Raw genomic sequence first — 26,834 nt, forward strand, 5'->3', positions numbered from 1 at the left:
TTCTTTCTTTCTTTCTTTCTTTCTTTCTTTCTTTCTTTCTTTCTTTCTTTCTTTCTTTCTTTCTTTCTTTCTTTCATTCCTCCCTTCTTCCTCTCTATTTATTTGAGCAAAACATGCATTTATGTGAAAGAGCTCAGCTGAATTTTAAGCCAGGGAATTAGTAAGGTTACAAGTCACAGGATTGTGTGTTTTTCTTTAAAGATGTTTACCAGCATAAGTGTTAAGTCTTAGAAAGAGACATGAATATCGTCTAAGGCTTGTGTAGCAGAAAAACACAGAAACTGAATTATTAAATGAGGGAGAGAAGCAGAAGTATTCGACCATGCAACTTGGGTTTGCTATAAAATAAAGGGAAGTCAGGATAATGCTGGTAACTCAGGGGAAAAGGATGTTTAGGGATTAAATAATGGAGAGATTCATTGGCTCTATGGGAGTGCTGGACAGACAAATAATAGGAGTATAAGTCATTAAGATTGCAGAGATGGAGCCGTTCAAGGTGACCACAAAATCCAGGATGTGGCCATGGTAGTAAGTTCCAGAACTGGAGAGGAGGGGAAGGGACCAATGCCTGGGTGGGGTTGCGGAGAGAGGAATGCTGACTTGTGTGCTGAAGTTCTTGGCAAATATGAGAAAGTGATCATGAGATGGTGCATGGCAGTATCTCCTGAGAAGAGCTCCCACAATTTCCTTCAATCACCCATTACTGATGTCAGTAATCTTTGAGTTTTATAAATAACCTAAGAGCATTATGCTGTATTTGGAATCCATTTCATCTTTTTCTGTTGTGAATGTAGATGGAGAACAACTGATTGCTGTATGCTGTGAGGGCCCTTCATGTTCTTGAACACTTTTGATTCACTCTTCAATGTTCTTTTGCATTGACTGAGTAATTCTAACTTATTTTAATCTAGTTCAAGGCTTTTTTTTTCCTCTTTATGGTTTTCCGTTTATTCTAAATTCATGAGTATTCTGAACATTGTACTATTAATCTTGAATAAGACTCAATGAGAGCTGTTGAGACTGTTTTCAGTCTCTTGTGGTCTACTCCTTTATATTTATTCTACAGGGAAAGATCATAAAGTCTAGAAAAAAAGATAAATTATTTTATTGTAATATAATATCAATAAATAATTTTATGCATATTTGACTTTAGGTCTGCCCATTATTTCATTCTTAATTTTTACATCAGGTTGGTGATTTTCTAGTTGTTTGCTAATTTGTTATTCATGATATCATTTTGCTAATTTGTTATTATTCTCATCTTTTCATACTTAATCCTGAGATCCTTTACATTGAAACTACAACTCCTATTTAATGTTGTATTTTACCTCATTTTTTTTCCAGTTTCCAAGGAAAATATAAATTCTGATCTCAAAACTACACTCTTTCAACATCTTAATAAACATTTTAAGTAATTTTGGACCAAAGGCAGGACCATGTCTGTTTGACTATCTTGTGTCAGTACATTTTAACAGTACTTCTGCAACTTTGACTGCTTTTGCAAGTTATCTAATTAAATAATTTTCATATCATAGCTGAAGCATTTTCAACTGAGACTCATCATAAAGCTATCAATCAACGTGTAGCTGCTAAAAACCCAGACATGGATGAGAACCAGAATATAAGAGACCAAATCCAGCATAGGTTAGTTTAAAATTCCATGTCCTGCTTCTTGTTTCTTATCTTTTGAATGGACTAACAATTAGCCACTTTGGAATAACGAGGGAAAAGATATATTTCCTAGCATTCAGTCTTTTACAGGTAAAACAAAGATAGGTAGCTTTGATGTTAAGTGAAATATTTATGTACTTGCTTTCTTTCATATTCAGAGCACAAGTCATCATAGTTGGGGGGAAAAAGAATTAAATCAGGCAACACTTCCCTCTATGGTTACATAAATTTACAGGTTCATAATATGGAATTCTAATTCAGTCCTCATTCAACAAATGCCAGTGAAGATTCTGGAATTTGAAGCTTTCAGACAAAATAAAAACCAATCCATATATTATTTAAGAGGCTTAACACATTACTTGACAGTCAAACAGCTAGACATCAGACTACAGAGAAAGTAGTTCTAAACGACTTCTAAAAACACTTCTGTTTTGCCAAAATGAACTTAAGCTTAAAAAAGGAAAACTATTATTTTGGTTGTGTGCAATTTTCTCATTGGAAAAGAAAATTTAGACAATTTTATGAAGCCTTGAGCAATCTAAATATATGAAGTGAGCCAGGGAAGAGTAATTTGAGCTACATTAAGCCTGTTCTCTCTCTGGGAAGACAGGAAAGTTTCAAGAATCATCTCAAGAATGTGTCTGAGTAAAGCAAGTAAGTCTGAACCATCTACACTTCCTCAAATATCTCTTCAATTTCTATCTCTAAGAAAAAACTAGATGACCTAGGTGCCTCAGGCTGTAGCTGCCATCAAAATTGTTCTGTTATTCTATAGTACAATGAGTGCAGGTGATGTTTCCTTAGATTTCCACTTAGACAACTGAACCTACACTAAAGGTTTTCTGAAATGATGCCATTTTCAAATCTTATTTTATTCTTTCATATATCTCAAAATGTATGGTTTGATGGCATTAAATAATTTCTTCTTTAAAGTGAATACTCTTCTATTACCTGTAGATTTCTTAAAGTTGCTCAATCAGATTTAACTATATTGGCAGCTTATATTTTCATTATGTCAGGTAAATCATGTTTAATATTACTCAAATATGTCAATCAGTATGTGATATTCACATCATATTTTGATTTTGTAGGATTACAGGTTTCTTGGACAACTGGCCTTTACTGGAACAATGGTTTACAAAACCAAAAGATATTTTGATGCAAATCAATGCTGAAGTAGATAAAGAGTCTTTATGCCAAAAAGTAAAAGAAATGTTTATGACTGAGATGATAAAAAAAGAGAACAAAGGTAATTACATTTCTTTATCATTTTGAGCTTATGTAACTAAAAATGTGTGGTTTTAATGAATTTAGGAGGAAGTGAAAGTGATTGCAAAGCTCTCTCTTCTATTTGGATTATACAATCTACAGCTGTCTTCTACTTCTAATTTTACATTTCTGCTGCAAATGTTTCCAAATAAAAGATTTTTCTCTTTGTTTTAATTTAATTTAATCAAAAGAGGCCATCTAGCTGAAAGCATTGTTTTCATGTAAAAAAAATAGCAGAGTTAAATTAAGAATGTTATAGAGAAGGGTAAAGATTTTAATTTCCTAATTTCAGCCTTATAAGGAAAATAGTGAGTGAATTCTCTTTTTAGGATGAAAACACTAGGCAGTTGATTTCCCCTGATCTTCCTGTGTTGGTGTGAATTTACTGATTATTAAGTACTTATTTATAAGCCTGTTTCTGGGATATATCTTTCTCAAATTAAACCATCCTGACCCCCTTCTTTCATCTAACCAATAGTAATTACCTATTAACTTTTCATAGTATTATTGTAATTTATTATTGAAAGGGATCTGAAGCTCATACACTGCCAATGCCAGACTTCAATTATAATTTTGCTTTTGAGAAATAATTTGAGAAATAAATCTTTCCCTTTGTTTATCAGTTGCCCCTAATTATATTGGCAACTGAGTTTTCTTGGTACAATAAAAAAAATGGCCAAAGATAAGATCACAAGGATTCTAAAATTGCCTTCATAACAAGCTGTCTCCCATCACTAGATTTGTGACCTAACTGCCACAATGTACCAGTTAACTGGTACCAAAAATAGCTCATAGGTATAAGCCACAATCACCATGGGGATCCAGGAGTTCACACTTACGAAGATAAGCTCCTGCATCTAACTGTCTACTGTCCAGAAACACCCATGTGAAGCTTTCAGACAAAATGAAAACCAATCCATATATGATTTGAGAGGGTTACCATGTTATTTGACAGTCAGAAATTAGGCTGAGAGGAAGAGGGAACCTCCCACAGCAATCCTAGAGTCTTGGATGGAAGGCAAGACCAAATTGGTCCTAAGCTGTAGCTTTTAACATCTACAAGTTAGAATCAATTCGTTTCACCCAGCTATCAGACTCACTTCCACATGTTCCTAAAGATTTTATATTCTGATCACTGATTACATTAATAGACTCAATTGCTGCTTACGTAAAATTTACATTCCAATCAGTTAATTACTTTCCCAAATATTTTAGCATTGAAACAATAAACATTTTCCTAGTCCAGTACTCTGTATTAAACAGCCTGATTAAGTTAAAAAATAAAAGGATGTGATACATATATTCTGATGTGAAAGAATAAATGACTGCAATATACTGTTAAGTAGGAAAAAGCAGGTTATATATAAAATAGTTTCGTTTTTTTGTTTTTAAAAGTATGTCCATGTGTTAAATACATAAGCACAGGAAAGAGTCTGACGGTACATGCAATACCTAATAGTGGGGGAAGACAGGCAAAGAGACTTGACAATTTCCCATTCTATTTATTTGTCTAAATTGTTGGATTTTTTAAAACAATAATTGTATATTACTTTATAATCAGAAAAAAAGGTAATTTCCACTTTGAGAAAACATCTAATAGAACGAAGCCTCCTTGATTGCTGCACTGAAAAGAATGATTTAAAAGCAAAAGGAATATGTATAAAAGGAAATAGCCACAAAAGCGTGTAAGGGTTCATTGCCAATGGTTCAGTCAGTAAAGTTTCCATTGGAAGGCTTGAAAGCCAGGGAGGGCAGGGACAGTGTGCTAGGAAGGGTGAACTTGAATCAGGAAAGGCAAAGGGACTCTAACAATAACAGGAGCCTTGGAAAAACACAAACAGTGCTCTGCCCCTCAAGGCCCTGGGCCGACTGTCTCCTATGCCTGGAACACTCTCCCATCAGACACCCCCAAGGCCCACCCCCTCCCTAACTCTCTTCAAGCCTTCGCTCAAATAGCACTTGCTCAGTGGGCCTTCCCTGCTCAGCATTATATGTAAAACTTAAACAGCCACCCCACAGCACTCCTGATTCCCCTGTACCCTCTTCTATTTATTTTCTCCATAGCACTTATCACCTTCAACCTCTCATATAAGTTAACTTATCATCAAGTCTGTGGTTTGTCGGCTGCCACTGGCTGTAGGCTTCACAAGGCAGTGACTTTCCTCTTTTGTTTTACTGTTGTATCTCTGGCAACCAGAACTGTGCCTACGGTGGTTTGTACTCTTATTAGTGGTGGTAGTAGCAGTAGGAGTTTTACCTGATTGTTACAGCCCTTCCTTTCTTTCGAGGCACAATTCACATTCAATAAACAGTAGTGACACGAATGAATGAATCGCAATTGATTGAGTACTATGTACTATTCTAAGTGCTTTCCATGTAATTACTCATAGAAGTTGGTCTGCACATTTCTTTCCCCTTCCATGTCTGCCCCACCTCCACCTCTTCTATCACATTGTTCTTTATCTTCTCTTTACACTTTTTTTCATCTTGTTTTTCCATTGGAAATTTTGAAATAATCTTTTATTTTCCTATTCCACCATTAGCTACTTCTAGATTGCTGCTTTTACATTTGGCACCCCGTCGACAAGCCTGTCTACCTGCTACACACACACACACACACACACACACACACACACACACTCACACGCACACCATCCCCATCCCCATCACTACCACCAGCATCATCAGAAGCGAGGGAAATGGTATTTCTTACCAATCAGAGTGGCTTAAAACCTTAAGGACTAGGTAACTTAGGGGAGAAACCTAAAACATGAATTTAGCCTTAAATTATAGTAAAGACAATTTATATTAATTTAGGTAGTTTATTTTAGTTCAAATGAAATAGTGGGTGTCTGGAATCCCTAATAAAAATATCCATTCTTATCATCCTTTTGAAGTTAAAAAGAAATTAGAAGAAAAGGAAGCTGAGAAAAAAGAAGAAGTTTCCCTGGCTGACTCTATACAGTCCTCTCCGCCCCCTCCTCCTCCTGAACCAGAGAAAGAGAAGGAAACCCATCCTCACCATGAGCATACAAAAAGTCCTCCCGCAAAAGGAAAACCACCATCAGGTGATTGACAGAGTAATTTATAATCTTGTTTGTCAGTTTCTTATTTTCGCTTAGAAAAACCATTGCAAATTATAGTACCAGTTCGTTTATCTAGATTCAGACTTTGAGCAACTTCAATCCTGTGAAACCAGGCTATACGCTCAGATGGAAGTGCGAAGGCCCTTAGGAACTAAGAGTGTGGTTGTCACAAAGCCCAGGTACTTCGCTGTGTAGGGGAGACTGTGAAGTTCTCACAACCAGATTTCCTGATTAGAATAAGACCACAAATGAGAAGAGGAAAGGCACAGAGAATAACCTGAAGAAACTTAGAGCAGGTCAAGAGGACAGACCACTGTTTGCTGAACTGCAGAGTTTTATGTAGAATGAGAACATTCTAAGAAAATGAGAATTGGCATGGTCAGTTGTCCGCAAGAATAAGGGAACAAATCAACAGCACTTATTAGAGGGTAGAATTTATATGTAACTTAATCTTCAGTGCTATGTGATTATACAAGGATAGAAACAAGTACCTAACATCTCAGTAAACTTATATATTTATAATATGTAATATGTATGGATAAAGACCTGGTACAGAGAATAACTTTTAGCTTAAGTTTTTTTTTTTTCTAGACCCTTAACCACTAAGGACCATTAAGTCAAGTGGTAGACAATGAAAATAATGACAAAAGTCAAGTGCATAATAATGGTAGAATGTCAGTATCAGGTTTGATGCTGTGTATATGAACAAATGTGGCCCTAGTTTCTTATTTCAGCTTTATAAGCGGCTGGCTACGCAGTGACACAAGTCTGCCTAAGCATCCTTGATATTGTCATGATTATATTTCTAAATGCCATAACCTTTCTGCTTCGTGGAGATTTGAGATGGGTCTGAATATTTTGTGACTTATTTATTTATATCAAAAAATAAATCTCAAGACTTTAATAATATATATTATGGTCTATGAAAGACCATTGTATTCCAGTAAAGTGGGGGCTTAACTAAAAGGCAAAATACACAAACTCTAAAAAACATTTTTTATCACATGAACAATAAAACACAAAGCCACGAATTAAACATACACTCTTGCCCACTACCTCACAGGAATTAAAAAAAAACAAAAACAAAAACAGTTCAGAGGTCTGAAGGAAAATTGGAAATCTTTAAAATGCCCTTTAGGACTGGGGAAAACAGTTTTCACAGCCGCTCAAGTGAGCCTGCAGTTGCCACCCGTACAGGCCTTTCAGCTGCGGCCTCCCCTTCCCCTTCCCCGCTCTCGCCCTGGGCCTCGCACAGTCCGGAGTATGTGTGTCCCCAAGCCATCCCTCAAACCAATTCCTGGTGTTTCTAGTTATAACACAGTTCAGCCTTTAAGTTTCTGAAGTTTTCTTGTAAACTTAAAATTGTATTCTTGAGTACTGTGCACTGGAGGAATAATAAAGCTGTTGTTGCTTCAAAGAGTGGTTGTATCTGTCTTTTGTTTTCCACCAAGGTCAGGGCTAGTGCCTCATCTTTCATCTCCAGAGGCCTAATTACTGCTTTCCAACAACTGTGCGTGTGGGAAGGAGATCTCAGTGCTTTGGGGTATTGATGGGGCATTAGAAAAAAACAGTGCTGCTCTTAACGGCTTCAGGAGGCTTGCTTAAGGGATTTTAGGGAGGGAAGTGTCCAGTAGGTTTGTTCCTTTTTATATAAGTAATTTACACATTTTTCAAAAGAGAACATTTCAGAACTGAAAGCCTGAGGCCCCTGAACAAACCCAATTCAAATACCCAATTACAATCTATTTTAGAAGTCGAGATGAAAGGAAAAGAGCAATCATTTACTAAAAAAATGAGGGTGGAAATGGGGTAAAAACGGAGGCATAGTCCACTGAGTACTAACAGTCATTCTGTCCAAATATAGCTTCTCATTGTACATGCTTCAAATACACTTGGGATTAAATTTAAAAAACATCACAGTTACATTCTATTAAAGAGTTTATTATCAAATCTACTACGAAATGTCAGAATTTAATTTAAAATAAAAATTCTTAATGTGATAAAATACAATAGTACTATCCATGCTGCTATTTAAGAATGTTTTTTTGAGATTTCAGAACGTATTATCCAACTGATTGAAAAATAAGTGGGTAGAGTGCATGGTTCCTCTAGCAGAAATTAGACTTGCCCAAAATTCTTTCGTTCAGTGCCTTAGATATCTCTGTTTTTACCTTCCTCTGTTGCCTCATGCTTAAATTTAGAACTAGTTAAATAGTTAGTTAGCCAGAGTATTGTTATTAAAGGAACTAGGCATTTATCTAGACTTTTACTATTACTACTATGAAGCTTATTTCTTAAAAATAATGGATTCAGATGTCTGGATATTTGTTTGTTTGTTTGCTTATGAGTTTGGTGGTCAACTATTTGGATGTTTAAAAGTTCTTCTATAAAAGTTAAAGTTTCAAGGTTAATCATTCTCTATGTCTTGCACTTGTCTTATTTCTATGGAATCTTTGTTGTCAGATCTGCAATACTTAAATGTAAGTAATATGCGCTCCGCATTTACACGTTCTTATAACTATCACTTCTAAATACAAAGAATAGTTCAGATGGGGATGTCTTCATCACAGGCATTTAAATTGCCTCATATATTCATCCTTCTACTGAGGAAAAATACTGTAGCTCAGGACAAAGGGAGGGAAATGATTGAACTTGTTTAGTGAATAATGCAGAATGTAGCAAACTTTTTCAAGAAGCTGATTTAGTATTTGGGACATTTTGTTGACCTCTGATTATCAGTTTCCCATTATCACCCTTCAAATATATTTTGAACTAGATACAGGGAATCCTAGATAAATATACCCAATCTATCCTTTGCATTATAAGTTAAAGTCGATGAAAAATGGATAATGTAGGAATCACAAGGAAACTGAGTATGTAGTCAAGAGAATTTCAAGGATGCACAATATCAAAACAATGTGATTATTTAACTCTTCTTCAAGGTGTTATGGCATCATTCTTATTACAGTTCCAGTCATCATATTGTACAAGGATCATTCAGTTGAGATAAATCCAAATAGAGCCATATGCTTTAAATGGTCTTGGGTTTACAACCAAATCCGCTATGAAATGTTGACTTTAAACTTAGTGTGACAGAATAGAATAGTATACTACTATCAAGGCCATCATTCAAGAAGTTTCAAACCATAATCTGTCTTCAAATGAATAGTAACTCACCGTAAAGGCCTGAGACATTTTACGTGGTTCACAAATGTAACTGTTTAACTGTGAGAAATAACATTTGATTGCTTACGAAATCATATAGCCCAGCCAACTGAAGAAAGTCATCAATGATATATGTGTTGAATTTTGTTTAGAATCCCCATATGGTAAGCCAGAATCTCTTCAGGAAGGAAAAGGGAAGAAAGGTGAAACTTCACTCAAAAGTAAAGGTACAACAGACAAAGGTAGATATGGTAATATATAATTCTGCATTTTCTGACTGTCTCAGTGAAAAGCTAGATTTGTATAGTAGTATACACTAAATATTTCTCTCGGGCATTTGTAAACCATAAGGCCCTACCAAAGAATATAACCTCAGTGTTTCTGCAGCCTGGCTCTTAGCAAAGGTCCTGAAGAGAAAAGTGATGCTTGTAAAGAATAATTTAGAGAATATCTAATACAGACTATCCCTTCATCATAGATATTATAGGCGTTATCCTTGGGCTAAGCTATGCCAATAAAAAGCTACATACTGAATCATATTTCTTGGGCCCCCAATGGAACTGCTTTTATTGATAAGTACTTTGGCATAAAGTCCTCAACTGCCTCTATGACATAACACAGCAGTGGAAGTGAAACTTTCATGATACCAATAATAACCTGGTGTTATATTTTTCTGAAGGGATAATATGCCCACTACATCATTCAATGGCCCCTATATGAAATTGTAGGTGAGAAATTTCATTCAGAATCAGAGGACAGGAAAATCTTTCTTCCTCTAAGTGGTTAGATAATTAGCTAAATGATAGCATTTTCTTTTCTATTTTGGCTGTCTAGAAGTTCAGAACCAAATTAGTGGCTCACATTTAATATCCTGTGCAAGGACTTAGATTTCACTATCTGCCTTTTAATTCCTTTCCTGGTTTTCACCTTCTACTTTAAGTTATATTTTTCCTGACCCTAATTTCATTTAATCCTTTTTAGTTTATTTTACTATTTCTGTGAAATAAAGGGGATATAGTTTTTTAAAGTAATTGACAGTTGGTAGAAGAAAATTCCAGCCTCTAAAAGCATATTAGTTGAAGCGGCAATAACAACCAATTAATTATTGAAATGCAGTTATGGATACAGACAGTTAACATTTTCCGAAGTACGCTCAAATGGGTTGTCATGGATTGTGTAACTGTTTAACTTTTCATTACAAATAACCAATGTAGTTGGTACCCAAGAGTATGAAATGCTCACAAAATGATGTGCTAAAAAATATCTTTATTTTTGGCATCTAAGATTCATAATCATGATTTTCTAAAGGAATCCCACCCTTCTCTGATTATACGATGTGATGGGCTTATATAACTGGCCATTTGGTGAGTTAACAATGAGATAAAAATTTTTGCTAAAAGGTTAAAGGCTACAATTTATGCTCAGCTGTCACCTATTTACTAATAGGAAAATAATTTTCACACTTACATTACTCATCCCTTGTTTCTCATTGTGATCAACAAAAATAAATGAAGGCTCACCATAGAATCATCAAAAATAGAAATTAAGTATACCTATGCTTTAAGAGCATCCTTGGTTAAAAGGATATACACCCCAAGTGAACCATGAGCATATACAAGTTCAACCAGTAAAATATATATACTGGAGCCATGTAGTTAGCTCACTTTAAGTAACTCCCAAGGACTTTCAAAAATTTTTGCAATTATTTACTAAAATTCTATAGTGTTTAATAATAGTTGAGATAGGCAAAAAAGAAAAAGAAACCCATTCCAGTTTCATATTTCTAATTACAAAGTTCATCTTCTTAGGAATTCTTAGAGAAATTTATCTTAAAATGGCCATAGTGTTATCACTTTTATTTCAGCAGAGATTCAGGTCAAAGGATGAAAAGTCATCATAGAAAAATATATATGAACATTTTGGTTATTCACTGAACAAGGATTTTCTTAAATTTTTCTAAATTAAAAAAAAAATCTAGATACAACTTTAGACCTGTGGATGATACACACCCATTTTAAATGTATAGTTAGAAGTCACCTAAACTACCTACAAGATACAATTGACAATTTCCCCCTCTACTTATAATCCATATATTTTTAACTAGTATAAAAGTAGAAGATATATTTACTTCCTAAAGAGCATTATTATTAAATAATACTCATTAAAGAAATGTATTTTGGGGAAAGAACATGCTCCCAATTCTACAGACATCTATAAACCACATCTAAAATCTGAATAATTAATGTGAAGGTAAGTGGAATTTAAACAGAATGAATTTCTAGACTCTAATAGCCTTGATCCTTTAAGGAAATATCGATCTTTCTGAGTTAAGGTACTTTGGTTAGTTAAAAAGTCTTTCAGAGCGTAAGGGTGTCACTTAACTCGTCTAAATTCCTCTCTTGGTGCTATCACCGAAAGTGAAGCATGTGCCTTTTCTGGATTCTGAACTGAAATTAGGTCTCTCTCCCCTCCTTTTCCTTCCCCTCTTCTTCTTCCTCTTCTTCCTCCTTCCTCTCTTTTTCCTTTCTGTCCCTTCCTCTGTCCCCTCCTCTCCTCCTCTTTCCTTCTCTCTCATGCCTTAATTCAGCAAGGTGTATGGCATAGCAATTACCTTCATCCATACCCTGTGACTGCATCAAGAGGTACAGTTTCCTGCTCAGAAACCCCGTGTCTCACGCCAGGAATGTGGGTATATCCAGGAACTATGATACCCCTTCTCCTCCTCCTCCCTCGCCAACTCTGGCAACTCTTACAATAACTTCCTTCCTCCCTGCTTCCCTGCTGGATTCCAAGGAACACCCAGAACACCACTCCTGGTATAGCTACCCTCTTTCTCGTTCAGGGTGGAGAGTTTCATTTGCCAGTTTTTGCAGTGGTAAATGAAATGCACTTTGCTCCAGACTCTAAACTCTGAAAGCACCATACGTTCATTGTGGAAGCAAGGACAGAGATGAAAATAAAATATCAAGTTGCTTTTCATAGCCAAATGAATGAGAGAAGTTGGATTGCTTTAAAAAACAAAAAACAAAAAACGCTGTTATTGGTATTATTGGTTAATTTGGGAGCTGTAATTTGCGAGCTATAAAGAATGAGGTTTTTGATTTGGTAAGGCTGCCCAAAATTGCTTAAAAAGTAATTAATGAACTGCCTAAAGTGTAAGGCAATCATAGATTTAGTTGGCTACCTAAGCAGATGGTCCCCTTCATCTACTTGTAATGGAATGACTTAATATGCATGTTTAAGGTTATCCTAAAGGAAAATCAGGAGGGAAAGTACCAGTAAAGAAGTTACCTGCTGAATCTACAGATTCGTCACCTATTCCAACAGCGCCATCGCCACCTAAGCCAGGATCGGAAGAATGGGTCTATGTGAATGAACCAATTCCCGAGGTATGGCAGTTTAGATTCAAGCTAGTATAATCTATTATTTTTCCTATGTCTAGTAAGATTCACACCACTATTTGCAACATCCAGAAGGCCTTTCATAGCTGGATATAAATATATACTCATCAAAAAACTGAGATGATTTTTGAGAGTACGCATTGAACCACATCTCATCTTTTCTCCACTCCTTCAAGTTTCTGAGTCATGCTTTGAACTGCTGAAATGAAGGGAATAAATGGGTTCTGTGAGGACCAATTTTATCCCCCAAGGACAAGTAGAGATGCAGTTTCCTGGAAGAATGACTTCCCCCAGAACACATATCCAACAAATTATCGCCCTCCATCCGTGTTCTCATGCCCACATCATAATGCTTTCAAATGAAGATTAACCCCTGACTTTTTAGAAATAGAAGACATTTTTTTTGAAGCTAGCTATATAATAAGAGAACAGATAGCTCTCTGGCTGGAGAACTTTCAGCGGGAACCCAAGTACAAGGCAAGGAGGTGCCCCAGGTAAGCCCTAGAAGCTCCATCCAGCTCTTTGTTCCCTGACAACTGCAAAGCCCAGTTGCCACCTAGGCATATCTGGTTTCTTTAATAGATAAATCATCTTAGGAAAAACACACAGGATAATCTTTCCTTTAAAACTTTTTGAAAGACAAAGAGTTTTTTACTTTTTTTTTAGACTCAGCTACTCTCTTCTTCATTGCAGTCCTAACTCTTAGCACTGACCATCTGTACCAGACATTTGAGACCCAGTTATGAATTGCAATGATTGTGGTGTTGCTGTTTTTATTAAGGCTCCCTGGGGAAATGTCTTGTCTCCTAATTAGATTATAAACACTTTGGGGGAGGGTCGGAACATGTGGATTAATATACTGTATTCAATACGGAATCAAACAGTGCAGAGGATGTAACAGATTCTTAATAGGCTTGAATGAATGAATGAATGAATGAATGAATGAACATTGGGAGGAAATTACAAATGAATGAACATTGGGGGTAAATTACAACAGAAAATATGTAAAGATGAGAACACTAAATTATTTAATTATGTATGTGTGTAACTGATATTACTCAGCCAAACAGAAGCTACTATTAAAAATAAATATATTTTATAAACTGTCACCAAAGCAGGATATAGAAATGGTTTGGTGGAAGGAAATAAAATTAAAATGATGTTATTTGTCAGAGGTACAGAGTGAGGGGCAAAATATTGAAATCCTTAACTCCAAACCTTGAAGCCCTTGAGAGAAAGAAAATCATAGAGGACAAAAAGGAAATAGAGGGCAGAAGTAAAAAATAAACATTAACACTGAGATATGGCACCAGCTCCCATGTAGATTTTCTAGCAGTCAGGGTTCTGGCAGAAATCAGATGATAATTTAAGGAGAGTTGAATAAAGGACTATGTACATACATGTGGCCAGTAAGTAAGGAACCTACAAGGATTAAATTATTACCCCTGAAAGGGGGATGGCTGGGAGCCATTATGGCCCCAAGTCCTGAGAAGGTAAGGAAAGGGAACAGATGCAAGACCTTTAAGAGGACCTCTGTGTGGAGACAGCCATGTGACAGGAGCTGTGGCCTTCAGCAGAGGTACCCAGCCACCTACATTGACCCAGCAGAAGGGAAAAGGGAAACACATAACCAAAACTCATGGTCTTTCTGCGCTTGTATCTCTTGCCAAGGAGGTGGAAGGCAAGGGAGTTTCCTGAAGTAGTTCTCATAAGTTAGTCTTCCAGGGCACCGAGCAGGGTAGAGAAGAAAGGATAGGAAGTAGGTCTGGATGGACAATAAGATACGCAGTACAGAAGTCATTACCTAAGCAAAACTATGTAGAGAATGCCTTTTGCTACAATTAGAAGTAGCCTAGAGCCTGAAAACAAGGCAGGCCACATGATCCGTTCTAGTCCTTTCTCCACTCTAAGCTTCTCACACATGAGCTGCACAGCTTACCTGCAAAGGAAGAGGGAAGACAGATAGATGTCCAGGTGAATTCGAATTTCAGATAGTTGATGAATTTAACTGGGCATCTTATACTTTATCTGGTAACCCTAGTTCCAGGCCTTCCAAGGATCCTGGGTCTGCCTTACCTCAATAGGCATGTGCAAGGAAAGAGAGAGAGATTGCTTTCATATCTGGCTCTCAGGTGGAGGCAACAGCCAAGTTCAAGGAGAATCTTGGTTCCTCTTTCATTGCCAGCCACAAGGGAAGGTGCAGAGAGAACCAAGGAAGCAGACAAAATGACAGCCTTTGTTTTCTAGTCCTGAAGCTTTGGAGAATATCTGCTTTGCCTACCGATTTCCTACAATGCTCGGCCTTCTCCAATGAAGAGAATACTATTTAATTGGAAAGGATGGATCTGAACTGAACATCTAGTTGTATCACATAAGTTCAAGTCCCTAGACCCAGAAAAAATTACATATTATATAATATAATATAATATTATCAATAACTCACAGAAATCACAGAGGATATGGGAGATTCCTGAAGACCACATGTAGGAAAATGCCTAAATATTTAATGAAAGACAGATGGGATTTAGTAACATGCAGACCAATAATCTATACATTGACCCCTGACAAAATCCGAGAGATAATTATTAAATGCATGACTTCAGAGCACTTATGAAATATAAAAATGATCACCCAGAGCCCACATGGGATCACTAAGCCCTACTGAACTGGCACACTCCTTTTCCTTGATAGCAAGGTTGGATAGGCAGGTCAGGAAAGCACCACAGACATTGTACACCTTGGGTTCAAAGTAGAATTTGACAATTTCTCATGAAGTTCTTGTTGATAAGTGAGAGCTGTGAGCAGGATGTTAGTTCAGTTGGGTCCATCCTTAGGTGGGAACCCTTCATGCACAGAGTGCTAATTAATGGATTAAAGTCGATCAGGTGGGAGGTTTAGTAGTGGACTTATTTAAAATGGTATCCATTCTGGATACCATATCCTTTAAGAGAGATCACTAATAAAGTAGAAGCCAGAAGGGGAAACTAGGTAAGAAAACAGTGTTAAAATCATGCCAGAGTATCATTAAAGGAACTGTAAATGTTTAATTTAGATGAATAAATACTTGAAGTATGGTTGGGCATAGATAGAATCGTAGACTTTTAGAACTAGATGGAGCCATCTAGTCTCCTAAAAATTTAACTGGTGATAAAATTGGGTTCAGGGGAGTCAACGTACATCTATGTTAACATCTATTAAGCACCTGTTATATGCTGCACTAGGTGCTGGGCATCCCCAAGCAAGCAAGTTTCATCCTGGATCTAAGCCCACCTCTACTCACTAATGTCTTCATATATTTGACAGGCCATCATAGGAAAGACTGTGTGAATGTAGCCTGTCCTTCTCCAAAGGGCACAGCTAGGGCTACACAGACGCTACAGGAAGGCAAATTTCTGCTCAACATAAGGAAGAATTTCCCATGAATTGTGTGACATTGGAGGGAGCTGCCTTGGACTGTTGTGCTTAATGCATCAGTGAGAGCCGCAGAGAGATTGGCTAAACTCTTTCTAGTATTAGGCATTTCTACATTGGAGAGATAATTAGCCCAGCTTACCTCTAAGGTCCCCATGTGTGATTCCCTGAGTAAATAAATGCATAGCCAATAAGGGAATAATATAAGTACAGCAAGTTTATATTGAATATTATATCTTTAGTTTTATTTCATTTTGATTATTTCATGTTTTTAATTGTTTATTTGCCCCATTAAAGATAACATAAAAAATTTCCAATTTTAATGGTACACAGAGCAAAGATAAAAATCTCTTGGGTGAATTCAGAGAAATAACCCATTATCACTCTGACATGAGCACTAGGTGTTCTCCATACTAGGCAGTTTTCCAGCTTAGGCAAAATGTGGCATCTGTGACAATCCAGTTCATTCATTCATTCCATAAATATTTCTTGAACGCTCACTATGTCCCAGACACTGTGGAAATTATAAGAAAAACTGTAACGTGGTGAATAAGACAACTCTTCCTGGCTTTATGAGATGGATATTTTCAGGAATTAGCTGGAGGAGGAGAAGAAAAAAAAAGTGGGGGGCAAGAAGTTTCAGAGAGAATGTTTTAAGTATTTGCAGTTGTATCTTGACCATCTTGTTTAGTATTGCTCTTTTGACTCAATTATTCGGAAGAATTTTCACTTCGAAATTATGATTTGTATGCTTTACTGTTTTTACTGTTTCACAGGAAATGCCTTCATTTTTAGTGCCTTACTGGGAACTCATAGAAAATTCCTATGTAAACTCTGTCAAAACAGTACTCAGGCATCTGAGAGAAGACCAGCATGTCGTGCTTGCTTACTTATATGAGATTAAGTAAGTAAAGTTTCCCAAGTTTGAATCTGGTAGTTTACAGGCATGACATGTAAGCTGTATCTCATTCTCTTTATGCCTTACAGAACAAGTTTCCAGCAGTTTCTAAGGCGTCCAGATCACAAGCAAGATTTTGTATCTCAGTGGCAGGCTGATTTCAACTCCCTTCCTGAGGACTTGTGGGATGATGAGGAAACAAAGGCTGAACTACACCAAAGAGTGAATGTAGGGAACCTGTGAGCAAGCGGGCCAGGGTTTCCACACTCTCAAACCTTTTCCTGCAAAACCTTCATTAATTCCCTTCTCACTTTCATGAACATGTGAGGATGAGGAGGGAAATGGTTTGAACACTTGCCTTTCTAGAGTGGTTGTGGAAAGGCCCACTGAAGGTGACACTGGAGCAAACTCAGTACAGAAGTGATTGAGTGAACCATGTAGATAGATCCTTGGGGGGAAGAGTGTATCAGTCACAGGGGAAAACGAAGGCAAATGCACTGGAAGGGGAGGAGGCTTGTGTGTTTGAAGAGCAGCAAGGAGGCAGGTGTGGCTGGAGCACAGTAAGCATGGGCCAGAGTGTCTGGTGATGAGGTCAGAGAGATCACAGGGAGACTAGATGATCGCAGGCCTGGGAAGTCATTGTTAGGACATTGGTGTTGCTTTAAATGAGAGTTGAAGCATTGGCTTCTGGGTTTTAAAACAGTCCCTAGTAGAGTAAAAGCAGCAGGGAGACCAGTTGGGAAACCAGTTGAGACACTACTGAATTAAGTGAAGACATTATGGTGACTTGGGTGAGTGGGGTGCTTGAGGATTTAACCCAAGAGGTATTGGATTAACAAATGTCCTAGTAAAATTGAAGTATTTTATCTGTTCTTAGACATTTCTCAAACAGTAATTAATAGCTATGTAAATCCAAAGACTATCTGCCTTTTCTGTCTTTTTCCTACTTATTCGGAATGCCAGCCCTCCTCGAAACTCCTTCCCCATATCAGTCAGCTGATTGTTGGTAGAATGAGAAGGTTTTTAAATTAAAAATATCTTATATGGGATTTTTTTCTAATTCCAAATGCATCATCTGTTTATTGTAGATAAATTAGATAATAAAAAGAAGCAAATTTTAAAACGGAAAATCCATAATCTTATTGTCATTAGTTAACCATTGTTATTCTTGGGGCAATTATTTTTGCAAAATATGTGACTGTAATATACATTTTGTTTTTTAACAGTCTTTTTCAACAATAGAACATGTTTTCTTATTCATCTACCTCATCATTTTTATGTCTCAAAGATATTTCATTAATTGACTGTATCATAATATATTTAACAAATTTCTATTATTAGTCACCATTTCATTAACAAATATCTGTTGAGCACCAACTTTTTATTATAGAGAATTACACAGTAAAATTTCATCCAGCTAAATATTTACCACATCCTTAATTCTTTTCTTGGGCAAATTTCTAAAAAAGTACTAGAAATTGCTATTTCTAAAATTATGCTTAAATTTTAAACACATTAAAAACTTGCAAATGTCACTCCAAGTAACAAATTATGAGAGTGCATCAAAATTGGGTTCTACCTTTTTTATTGATCTTTGCCAATGTAATGGGCAAAAATATGGATATCTTCTGTTATTTGCATTTCTATTTTTATACTTGAAGTTCACCATTTTTTTTCCTAAGTTTGTCATCTAATTCTCATTTTTCTGCAGTCTGTTTATGATTTCTTTCCATTTTTATGTTGGGTTGTGTTCTTTTCCTTATTGATTTCCAAGATCTCTTATATATTAAAGATATAAACCATCTGTTGGTCAAATGTTACAAATATATTATCAGTTTGATGTTTGCCTTACATTATTTGAGATGAGTTTTAATATGCAGAAATCTTTTAATGTTATGTAGATAAATGTAGAAATTTTTCTTTATTGCTTGTTTTTGTGGTCAATTTAGAAAATACATCTCTAATCCAAGATTATAAAATTAATTTATTTAAAATAATCTTTTAAATTTAATTTTAAAATATTTTAAGTTCTTTTAATTTTCAGTTGCCTAAAATATGAAAATTTCTTATATATATATAAGAATTTTTATATATCATATTTATATATGATATATTTATATATCATATATATATATATATATATGATAGCTAATCAAAAATAACATGTGGTCTCTATTTGGAAGGTTCAATAAGTTTTGGCCAAATCAACTGCATTAATGATATTATAATTCTTTTTAGCAGTGGATCTTCAGCAGGAGTATATAGCAGAGAAACTTGCGAAGTTTTAAAAAAATAAACCTGCCTTTGCTTTGGGCCCTATGTCTGAACTCCTTAGGTTTAGGATGGGCCCTTATATCCCATTCAGTTTTCAAAGTGTCATAAGTAATTCTGATTGAAACAATTGTTCTTTTTTTTACATTTTTATATTTCCATGATTTTACAAAAACTGCTGAAAGCAAGTTAAGAACCCCTATGACTGTTACATTTCTATCCATTTCCTTGCTACAGATTTTGATTTATAGATTTTAATGCAGCAGCAGTGTTTTCTGAGGAAGGGTTTGAATACATAAAACATAGCCACTGCGAATGAAGTTAACTGCCGTGGGTTTGTGGTAAACATGGGCATATGATTTGGTGCCTTTCAGACACAGAGTAGAAGCAAAATAAATATCTGTTGAATGAAGGAATACAATACATGAGTGCATTAGGTCTGCATTTTCTTTAGGGACATTTTTTTTTAAGACAGGCAAAGGATGTTGGTTTTACTATACTGAGATAATATGAGCCGTGACCCTAAAGCATAATGATGATATTTCTTTTTGGCCAGGACTTAAGAGACCGCCTGTGGGATATTTGTGATGCCCGGAAGGAGGAGGCAGAGCAAGAGCGTCTGGATATCATTAATGAGAGCTGGTTGCAGGACTCCACTGGAATAACAATGAACCATTTCTTCTCACTGATGCAGGTAAGACTGCTGGTCATGCTGACAAAGACTTCCCTCCACAGCCACGTTCCTCATGTAACAACTTTGGGAATGCAAAGGGTCTGTTCAGGGGTCATGTTACTCACAGCATTCTGCCAGGCTCCAACTTGCCGAGGCAGTTAGCTGAAATAAATCATTTTGGCCCCGGCCAAACAAGCACCAGACTTGGGAGCATCTCAAGCAATCACTCATCAGCTCTGCTTCCAAGTGGCCTAAGAGCTGGGGAGGGGATCCCAGAGATGGTGTCTCTACTGGTTTTTACCCCGTCAGCCCCTCACAGCAGACACCCACAGTAGCCAGCCAAAGCCCAGGAAAGCATCCATGCCACAGAGCACGGGCTAGATCAGACTCAACAAGCATTTGATTCCAGAATAAAAGTCTATGTCTGAATAGGAAAAGCAGACCGTTCATGAGAACAATCTGGTGAACTTATATTTGCAGACTGTTTAAATAGAAAATCACACTAGACAAGAAGACAGATTTTATTCCAATGGTACTGTTAACAATAGTGGAGGGAATAGAGGCCAAACCCGGATACCCAGCTCTGCCCAGAATAAGGGTGGAGAGTTTTTAAGAGCTGGGGTGGGGGGAAGAAAAAGTAATAGGCTATCTGTGTTTTCTAATGGACCTCGTGTAAAGGGAGAATAAACTTTCTCCTGTCTTCATGACAGGACGGAGTTTTACCACTGGGAGCCAATCACCCTCCCATGTGAGGCCCCACCCCTTCCAGAGGAGCTGACACATGGGGTCTCTCTCCCTTGATGCTCACATTTCAAAGAGATGGTTCCCAGGTCCCAGAGAAAGACAGCTCTGGTTCTAAAACTAGCAAGAAGCTTTTTAAAAGACTTACATCTCAAAGAGACAGAGAACAGATTTCTAATGACAAGTTTTCTGAAGTAAATACCTAAGAACAGGGAGGTCAGGAGCCTAGAGTTAGAAAGAAGCTCGTCTGAAATTTCATCAAGCTGAAGGAACATGAAGCCTGTCTTGGTCAAGCTGTGTCTACACAAGTATTTTTTTCCCAAGAGAATAGCATTAGGAATAGAGAATGGAAAGGAGGACATTTCTAGTCTTTGGCTGTTTAACTCACATGAGGAGCTACTGCAGGAGATTAGAATATTTAGCTGACAATCACTAGAGCTAGCATATAGTAGGTGTTCAATAAATACTTGTTCAACAAATGACCATGAATGCTAGTACTTCCAGCATTTAAAGGGTCAAACCCCTGGGGCAGTGGCAGGTTGGACCACAGGAGGCCTGAAAAGTTGGCAGAGACCTGAAAGTCAGGAGCAGCCTCACCAGTTATTAACTCTGGGATCCAGATGGGAGCTATTAATATAAGGCATGAACTGTGCAAAGGATTAAAGTGAAATGTCCAAAGCAGCTAAAGCCAGTCTGGGTAGCATCCAGGATACCAGTTTGGGCAAGCAGAGACTGAATGTTGGAACAGGTGTGGCAAAAGCTTATAGCACAAATAACTTAAATGCAATAATGCAGGTAAAGGGAATAGATAATAGATAATTTTTGTGAGCCATTCTCATCCGCCTTTTGGAAATGGTTTAACTCTTACATCTCAGCAATACCTAGATTTAAGACTCTCAGCCTGAAAAACTGAATCCACATCTAAAATCAACCAGGAGAAAGGAAGATAACAGCCTATAGGACAAGTCTCCTACAAAATAAATTTTAGAAAATGCTGTCCTTGATGATTTCAAAGATTCCTTTCAAAACTAAGATTTTGTGATAAGAGAAATGATAATAAAGCATTATTTACTAGTTACCTTGATCAATTCTGCTTATATGAGAATATTGGCTATAAAATGGCATCTTATTCATAGTTAGCTATGTATGAATCAAATTATGCCCCTTAAAATAAATTAATATTTTATATAAAAAAAATAACAGGGCTAGCTGCCCTTGAACACTGTCTCAAATACCAACTATATAAAATACAATCTACTAAACTTAATCATAATTAACGAGTTCAGTTCTCTAAGTTAAGGAGAAAATAATTTCGTAATTTTTAAATTTATTTGCTAAATAATGTGACACTGTAATTCAATGACTAATAATTTTTTTATAACCTCACAACACATTCCTTCAACTCCCCAAAGTTATTTGTCAATATCCAATCTGTACAATTTGGGTTATATTTGCATGCTACTCATTTTAAGTGTGGTGTTGTGTAGGTTCTCCAGAGTATAGTTTGCCAGACTCACTTTCTCTACTGTTTTACCAAATGTAAACATGAGAGGTATAAACACTTACTGTCAAACTGAAATTAGTCCATATATGAATGTTTTAAAACTCAATTTGGTTCCTCAGTCACTGAAAGAGAAAAATGTTTAGTTTTCCTTATTTCAAAGAGCTAGTTTGAAAAGTTACTTAAATATATATTTATGTTTAAAATCCAAGTGGAGTTTTTAAATATGTCCATAATTTAAAACAGTATATGAATAGCCATTTTATTGTATAACATAGATTCAAACTAACCAAATCAGTTTCTTTCTGTTTCATTCATTTAGCTAGAAAAGTTTAATAGTGCAGAGAACAGGTTTTTAGGAGCAATTTGGCTTAGCTTTTCAGTACCAAAAACAAACTTACTGAAACTGTCCTTATCTTTTGTTATAGACTACAACACAAAGCAGACACTTATTTGTTCCCAACCGTGAATATGGCAGTACAAGACTATTTCATAATGTTTTACGAAATCAATGGCAATATTAATTGCTTAATAAATATAAGATTGCTGCATACATACCCTTGGGTTAGGTTTAGCTGAGGGTTTTGAACACTAGGTCAGTTTTGTTATTTTTTCGGGAAGATACTTTATATAATTAACTAGCTATCATGGAATACATGTGCATAAGAGCTTCAATCTTTAAGCCCTTGGGTACTGGTTTAAGTAACCCCACTAACTAAAGCACAGTCTGGAGGTCGTGTTTACACACCAAAAAGAAGCACAGATATGCCAGCTGGTCTAATACCTAAAGGGAGAACAGGTTGGAAAACTCATGGTCTACATTCGTGTGTTGGTACTGCGCGGGGTCTCACTATGCATGCATTTCATCTTTCCTGCAACGGGGAAATGACCTGGCTGACAGGGAGTCACTTGTGAATAACTGATGCTCACCTTGCCACCAAGTCCTCTTTGTTTCTCCATTTCCCTGAAGGCTAGCGGAGGGGTTTTGCTGTGAGCATAGAGGAGTGATCTCCCCACCCTACATATTAAGCAAGAATGGAAACTGTAAAAAAGAGAACAATTCATTATCACTTCACCTTACTGTTTGTCATTTCTCCACAACTAGAGGACCAAAACCTAGTCTTATTTTGCATTTCAGTTTTTTGTATTTGTATTTGGTATTTATATGTATAATGTTTTTGATATCTCTCAAATCAATGAACATGTTACCTATGAAAGAAGACACTCAAGTGTTTGTTAATATATTAACTGATTGAATACAAGACACAGGAAAAATTCTTACTGTCAAAATAATGCATAATATACACTACTTCAGATGTCATACAATCCTTTGTCACAATATCAAGAGACATAGAAATGTCATCTTGTTAAGTGGAACCATACTCAATAAGTACAGGGAAGAGAGTCACCAGTTTTCTTTAATTTTTATGAAATTTTACATATACACTTGTAGCCAATGCTCTTTTTTAATTTCCAGAAAATTGATTTAAAACCTAAATGTTTTAAAATAGTATGCACAGAGTTTATATGGAAAATATGTACAGATCTGCTTGTTTTTTTCTTGGGTATTAATATTCATATTTGCTATTAAAGGCAGAACTGAACCGTTTCCAAGATACAAAGACATTCCTTCAAGATTATTACAGGGGAATGGAATGCAAAATCCCAACAGCGGACAATAAGAAATTTACTCGTATCCCGTTGGTCCAAATGGATAGTAAAGAGATTTTGGAAAGTCAGCTTAGGTAAGGCAGGCTATCATGTTGCACTGTAATTGGTTTGAACATAAAGTTTTGTGATTTGAAACTGAATACCACTAATCAAAACCATATGCCTGTATCTGCAAATCCAAAACCAAAAAAGCTCTAAAACATGACATTTTTTTCTAACTTCAACTTAAGACTAATGATATGCATTATTTATACCACTTAAAATGAATATTTACTCATTTTTGCTGCAGAGGTATAGTGTGTTTTGTTAAGAAGCACTTTCAACAGACTGCTGGGGATATTAGGGAATATATTGTACATATAAATTCTGAAACACTTTTGACCCCAAGAGTTTCCAGTAAGAAATTGTGAACCTCTACCCCTCTACCACTTTATGAAAGGTCCCAAATCTCTCCCTCTCTCTCTCTCTCCCTCTCTCTCTCTCTCTCTCTCTCTCTCTCTCTCTCTCTCTCTCNCTCTCTCTCTCTCTCTCTCTCTCTCTCTCTCTCTCTCTCTCTCATCATGTAAAAGAAAATGGAAGGGGTTATGAGTCTTCTTTCACAGTAAAGAGAAACAGTAAAGACTCAGTCATATGAGATCATGACTTTGTGAGACTAAAAGACTTATTAACAGTCTAACATCAGATTCCTGCCAGCAAGAAAATTAATTTGGTGTTAAGGGTGGAACAAAAATTATATTTTCAGCCAAACTCTCCTGTACAATATGAAAGGTTTGTAAATAATTGTTTTTATAGACCCAGTGGGTGGGGGCAAGGAGAAGCAATATTTCAAACCCTGAAAAAGCCATGAACAGATGGAAAAATATCTTTAAGAAATGGGATGTGGGAGTGATGGTAATCCATGTGATGTGGTCCCAACTATAAAACATTAAAAGAGAGCAAACAGTAAGAAAACAAAGTAGTAAAAAATAAAATTCAAAATCCTTAAATTATATAAATTAGTAAAAAATAGTTTAATAAACTAGAAGTAAGAATTAACATAACATTGTCTCATGACCGGTAAGCAGATCATGAGAAAATAAACTGTAGATGAGAAGAGGAGAAAAACAGGTTATATTTTTAAAATAACATACAGGCATTAAACATTAAATTTCCAAGGAGATAAGCTATGTACTGTAGATTGAAAGTAGTGTATGTACTTTATTTGACAAGCTTGCTCAATCAATATGAGTAGCAGGCGTGAATATGCTTTGAAGTCTGGTTTCAGTCCTGGGTCTGTTATTTACTAGTTATGCAAATAAGGCAATTTAACTGTTTTGGAACTCTCTTAAGCCTTGGTTTGCTTATCTGTAAAGTAAGGTTGTTATGAAGATCATGGACAATGAAATCCTCAGAGCACTTAGTACCATATTTGGGAATCAGAAAACCTGACATCTAGTCCCAATAATTCTCATTAAGTGGTGACTATTATTAATATTGCATAATATGACAATGAATTATTCTTCCTTGCATGCACTATTTTAATTGTGAGTATTGTATGTTCTTGCTTTGTTTGTTTTCCCCTCCCTTATTCCGGAAAGGATTTGAAATGACCTGGACACAATAGGGTTATGCAGTGATATGAGGACCATTTCTTCTCTCTCAAGACTTCTTCCATCTCTTCCCATCATGTCCTTGTCAGGCCCATGTGTAAACAAGAAAACACAGGAAGGAAAGTTTGCACCCTCTTCTTGATACAAATACAAGAGAAATGTTTAACTTAGCAAGCCGCTGGAAGAGAACTTTTAAATTAAAAACAATGAAAAATTCCAAAGGCAGTATTAACCACAAGAGCCATCAAAAGAGGCCAAGTTTCAATGTCTACAGTAGCAGTACATTCTGTTCTTAGCACAAAATAGCAAGTCAGGCATAATGGGGAAACTATTAATGTTGGTTAGTAGAATGGAACAGGCAAAAGAACAGCCAGTTCTTATTTTCTACAAAACAACTCTGCTCCAGTCTCAGCCTCACATCACTGCTGTGCGTATCTACTGGAACTCTGTCAATCAATGTATCAACCAACCCACCAATCAACCGCAGTCTAACATATAGGGAAACAAGCACAATGCACTTTCATACAGCTTGTCTATTTTATCCCTTCAATGACCTAATAATAATAACTATGAATTAGTTAATAACTAATAATTAGTAATTACTAATAACTAGCAACAATAATAGTGCTATTATTATATTTGTGTATTTCCTGTAGGAACAGAGCCTCAGAAAGTCAAGTGACATGCCCCAGCTCATATCTACTGATGGTGGCAGAGCTAGCTAGAACAGGGCGTTTCCCAGTAAATGAATTCTCAACTGAAATTCTTTTTCTAAATGATGGGCCTCTCACTGCTGTCCTCGAAAGCAAGGTGTTGGGAAATGCACGTTCTATACTGAACATCTAGAGATGATCATACAACCTTCACCTTAGCTTATTAGTCACATGTATTTCATGTGTCTCTGACTGAGACTGAACATCACTTGAGTATTGAAATGTAAATTGCCCTTGTGGGTGGAGGTATGCTGAGTAGGAGATGCTCAGCACGTTGCCTTTGCAGGCAAGGTAGGGTGTCAGGATTCCAAGCACTCTAAGAATCAAGTCCAAGCACAGTTCAAGGAACCTCGCCTGCTGCTTCAAAACAAGGCCAGCTGATTATTCGCTGGGGTTCACAGTCTGCTTTCTGAATCATGTCTCTGTTTCCCAGCAACTTGAGTCTGCCAAACCGAACGCTTGTTCCTATTATTGCTCCCGACTCTCATCCACAAGTTTCAGCAAAAGCATCCTTGGAGCTCCTCTGTCCCCATTGCTTGCCCAAGCTGAAAGCTCTTCTCACTTTCTATCACTGAGGTGGATCCCTCTGCCTGGTGGGATCTTTCCTACCTCTGTTAGCCTTTGAGACCCTGGAATCCTTAGGGGATAGAATATTCAAGGGCAGCTCTGAAATTTCTACATGGGGAGCACTATGGTTGAGAGAAGGAGGAGGGAGAGTTTAACCCTGTGTTCTCACCGCACTTTACAAAACGAAGAGACAGCCTTCATCATCCA

General features: G+C 36.5%; 1 protein-coding gene across 1 annotated transcript in view; it reads left to right on the top strand.

Annotated features, from left to right (window-relative positions):
* Window positions 1-26,834, top strand: part of SPEF2 (sperm flagellar and cilia associated 2) — a 164,861-nt gene that overhangs the window by 82,150 nt on the left and 55,877 nt on the right. The window contains exons 16-24 of the mRNA XM_019632971.1: window positions 1,536-1,644; window positions 2,763-2,920; window positions 5,838-6,008; window positions 9,344-9,418; window positions 12,435-12,580; window positions 16,780-16,907; window positions 16,991-17,129; window positions 19,729-19,866; window positions 23,681-23,832. Of these exons, the coding sequence (XP_019488516.1) occupies window positions 1,536-1,644; window positions 2,763-2,920; window positions 5,838-6,008; window positions 9,344-9,418; window positions 12,435-12,580; window positions 16,780-16,907; window positions 16,991-17,129; window positions 19,729-19,866; window positions 23,681-23,832 (1,216 nt within the window). The remainder of the gene's footprint in view (window positions 1-1,535; window positions 1,645-2,762; window positions 2,921-5,837; window positions 6,009-9,343; window positions 9,419-12,434; window positions 12,581-16,779; window positions 16,908-16,990; window positions 17,130-19,728; window positions 19,867-23,680; window positions 23,833-26,834) is intronic.

Source organism: Hipposideros armiger, unplaced genomic scaffold (assembly GCF_001890085.2).
Source record: "Hipposideros armiger isolate ML-2016 unplaced genomic scaffold, ASM189008v1 scaffold_1214, whole genome shotgun sequence".
Classification (NCBI taxonomy): Eukaryota; Metazoa; Chordata; class Mammalia; order Chiroptera; family Hipposideridae; genus Hipposideros; species Hipposideros armiger.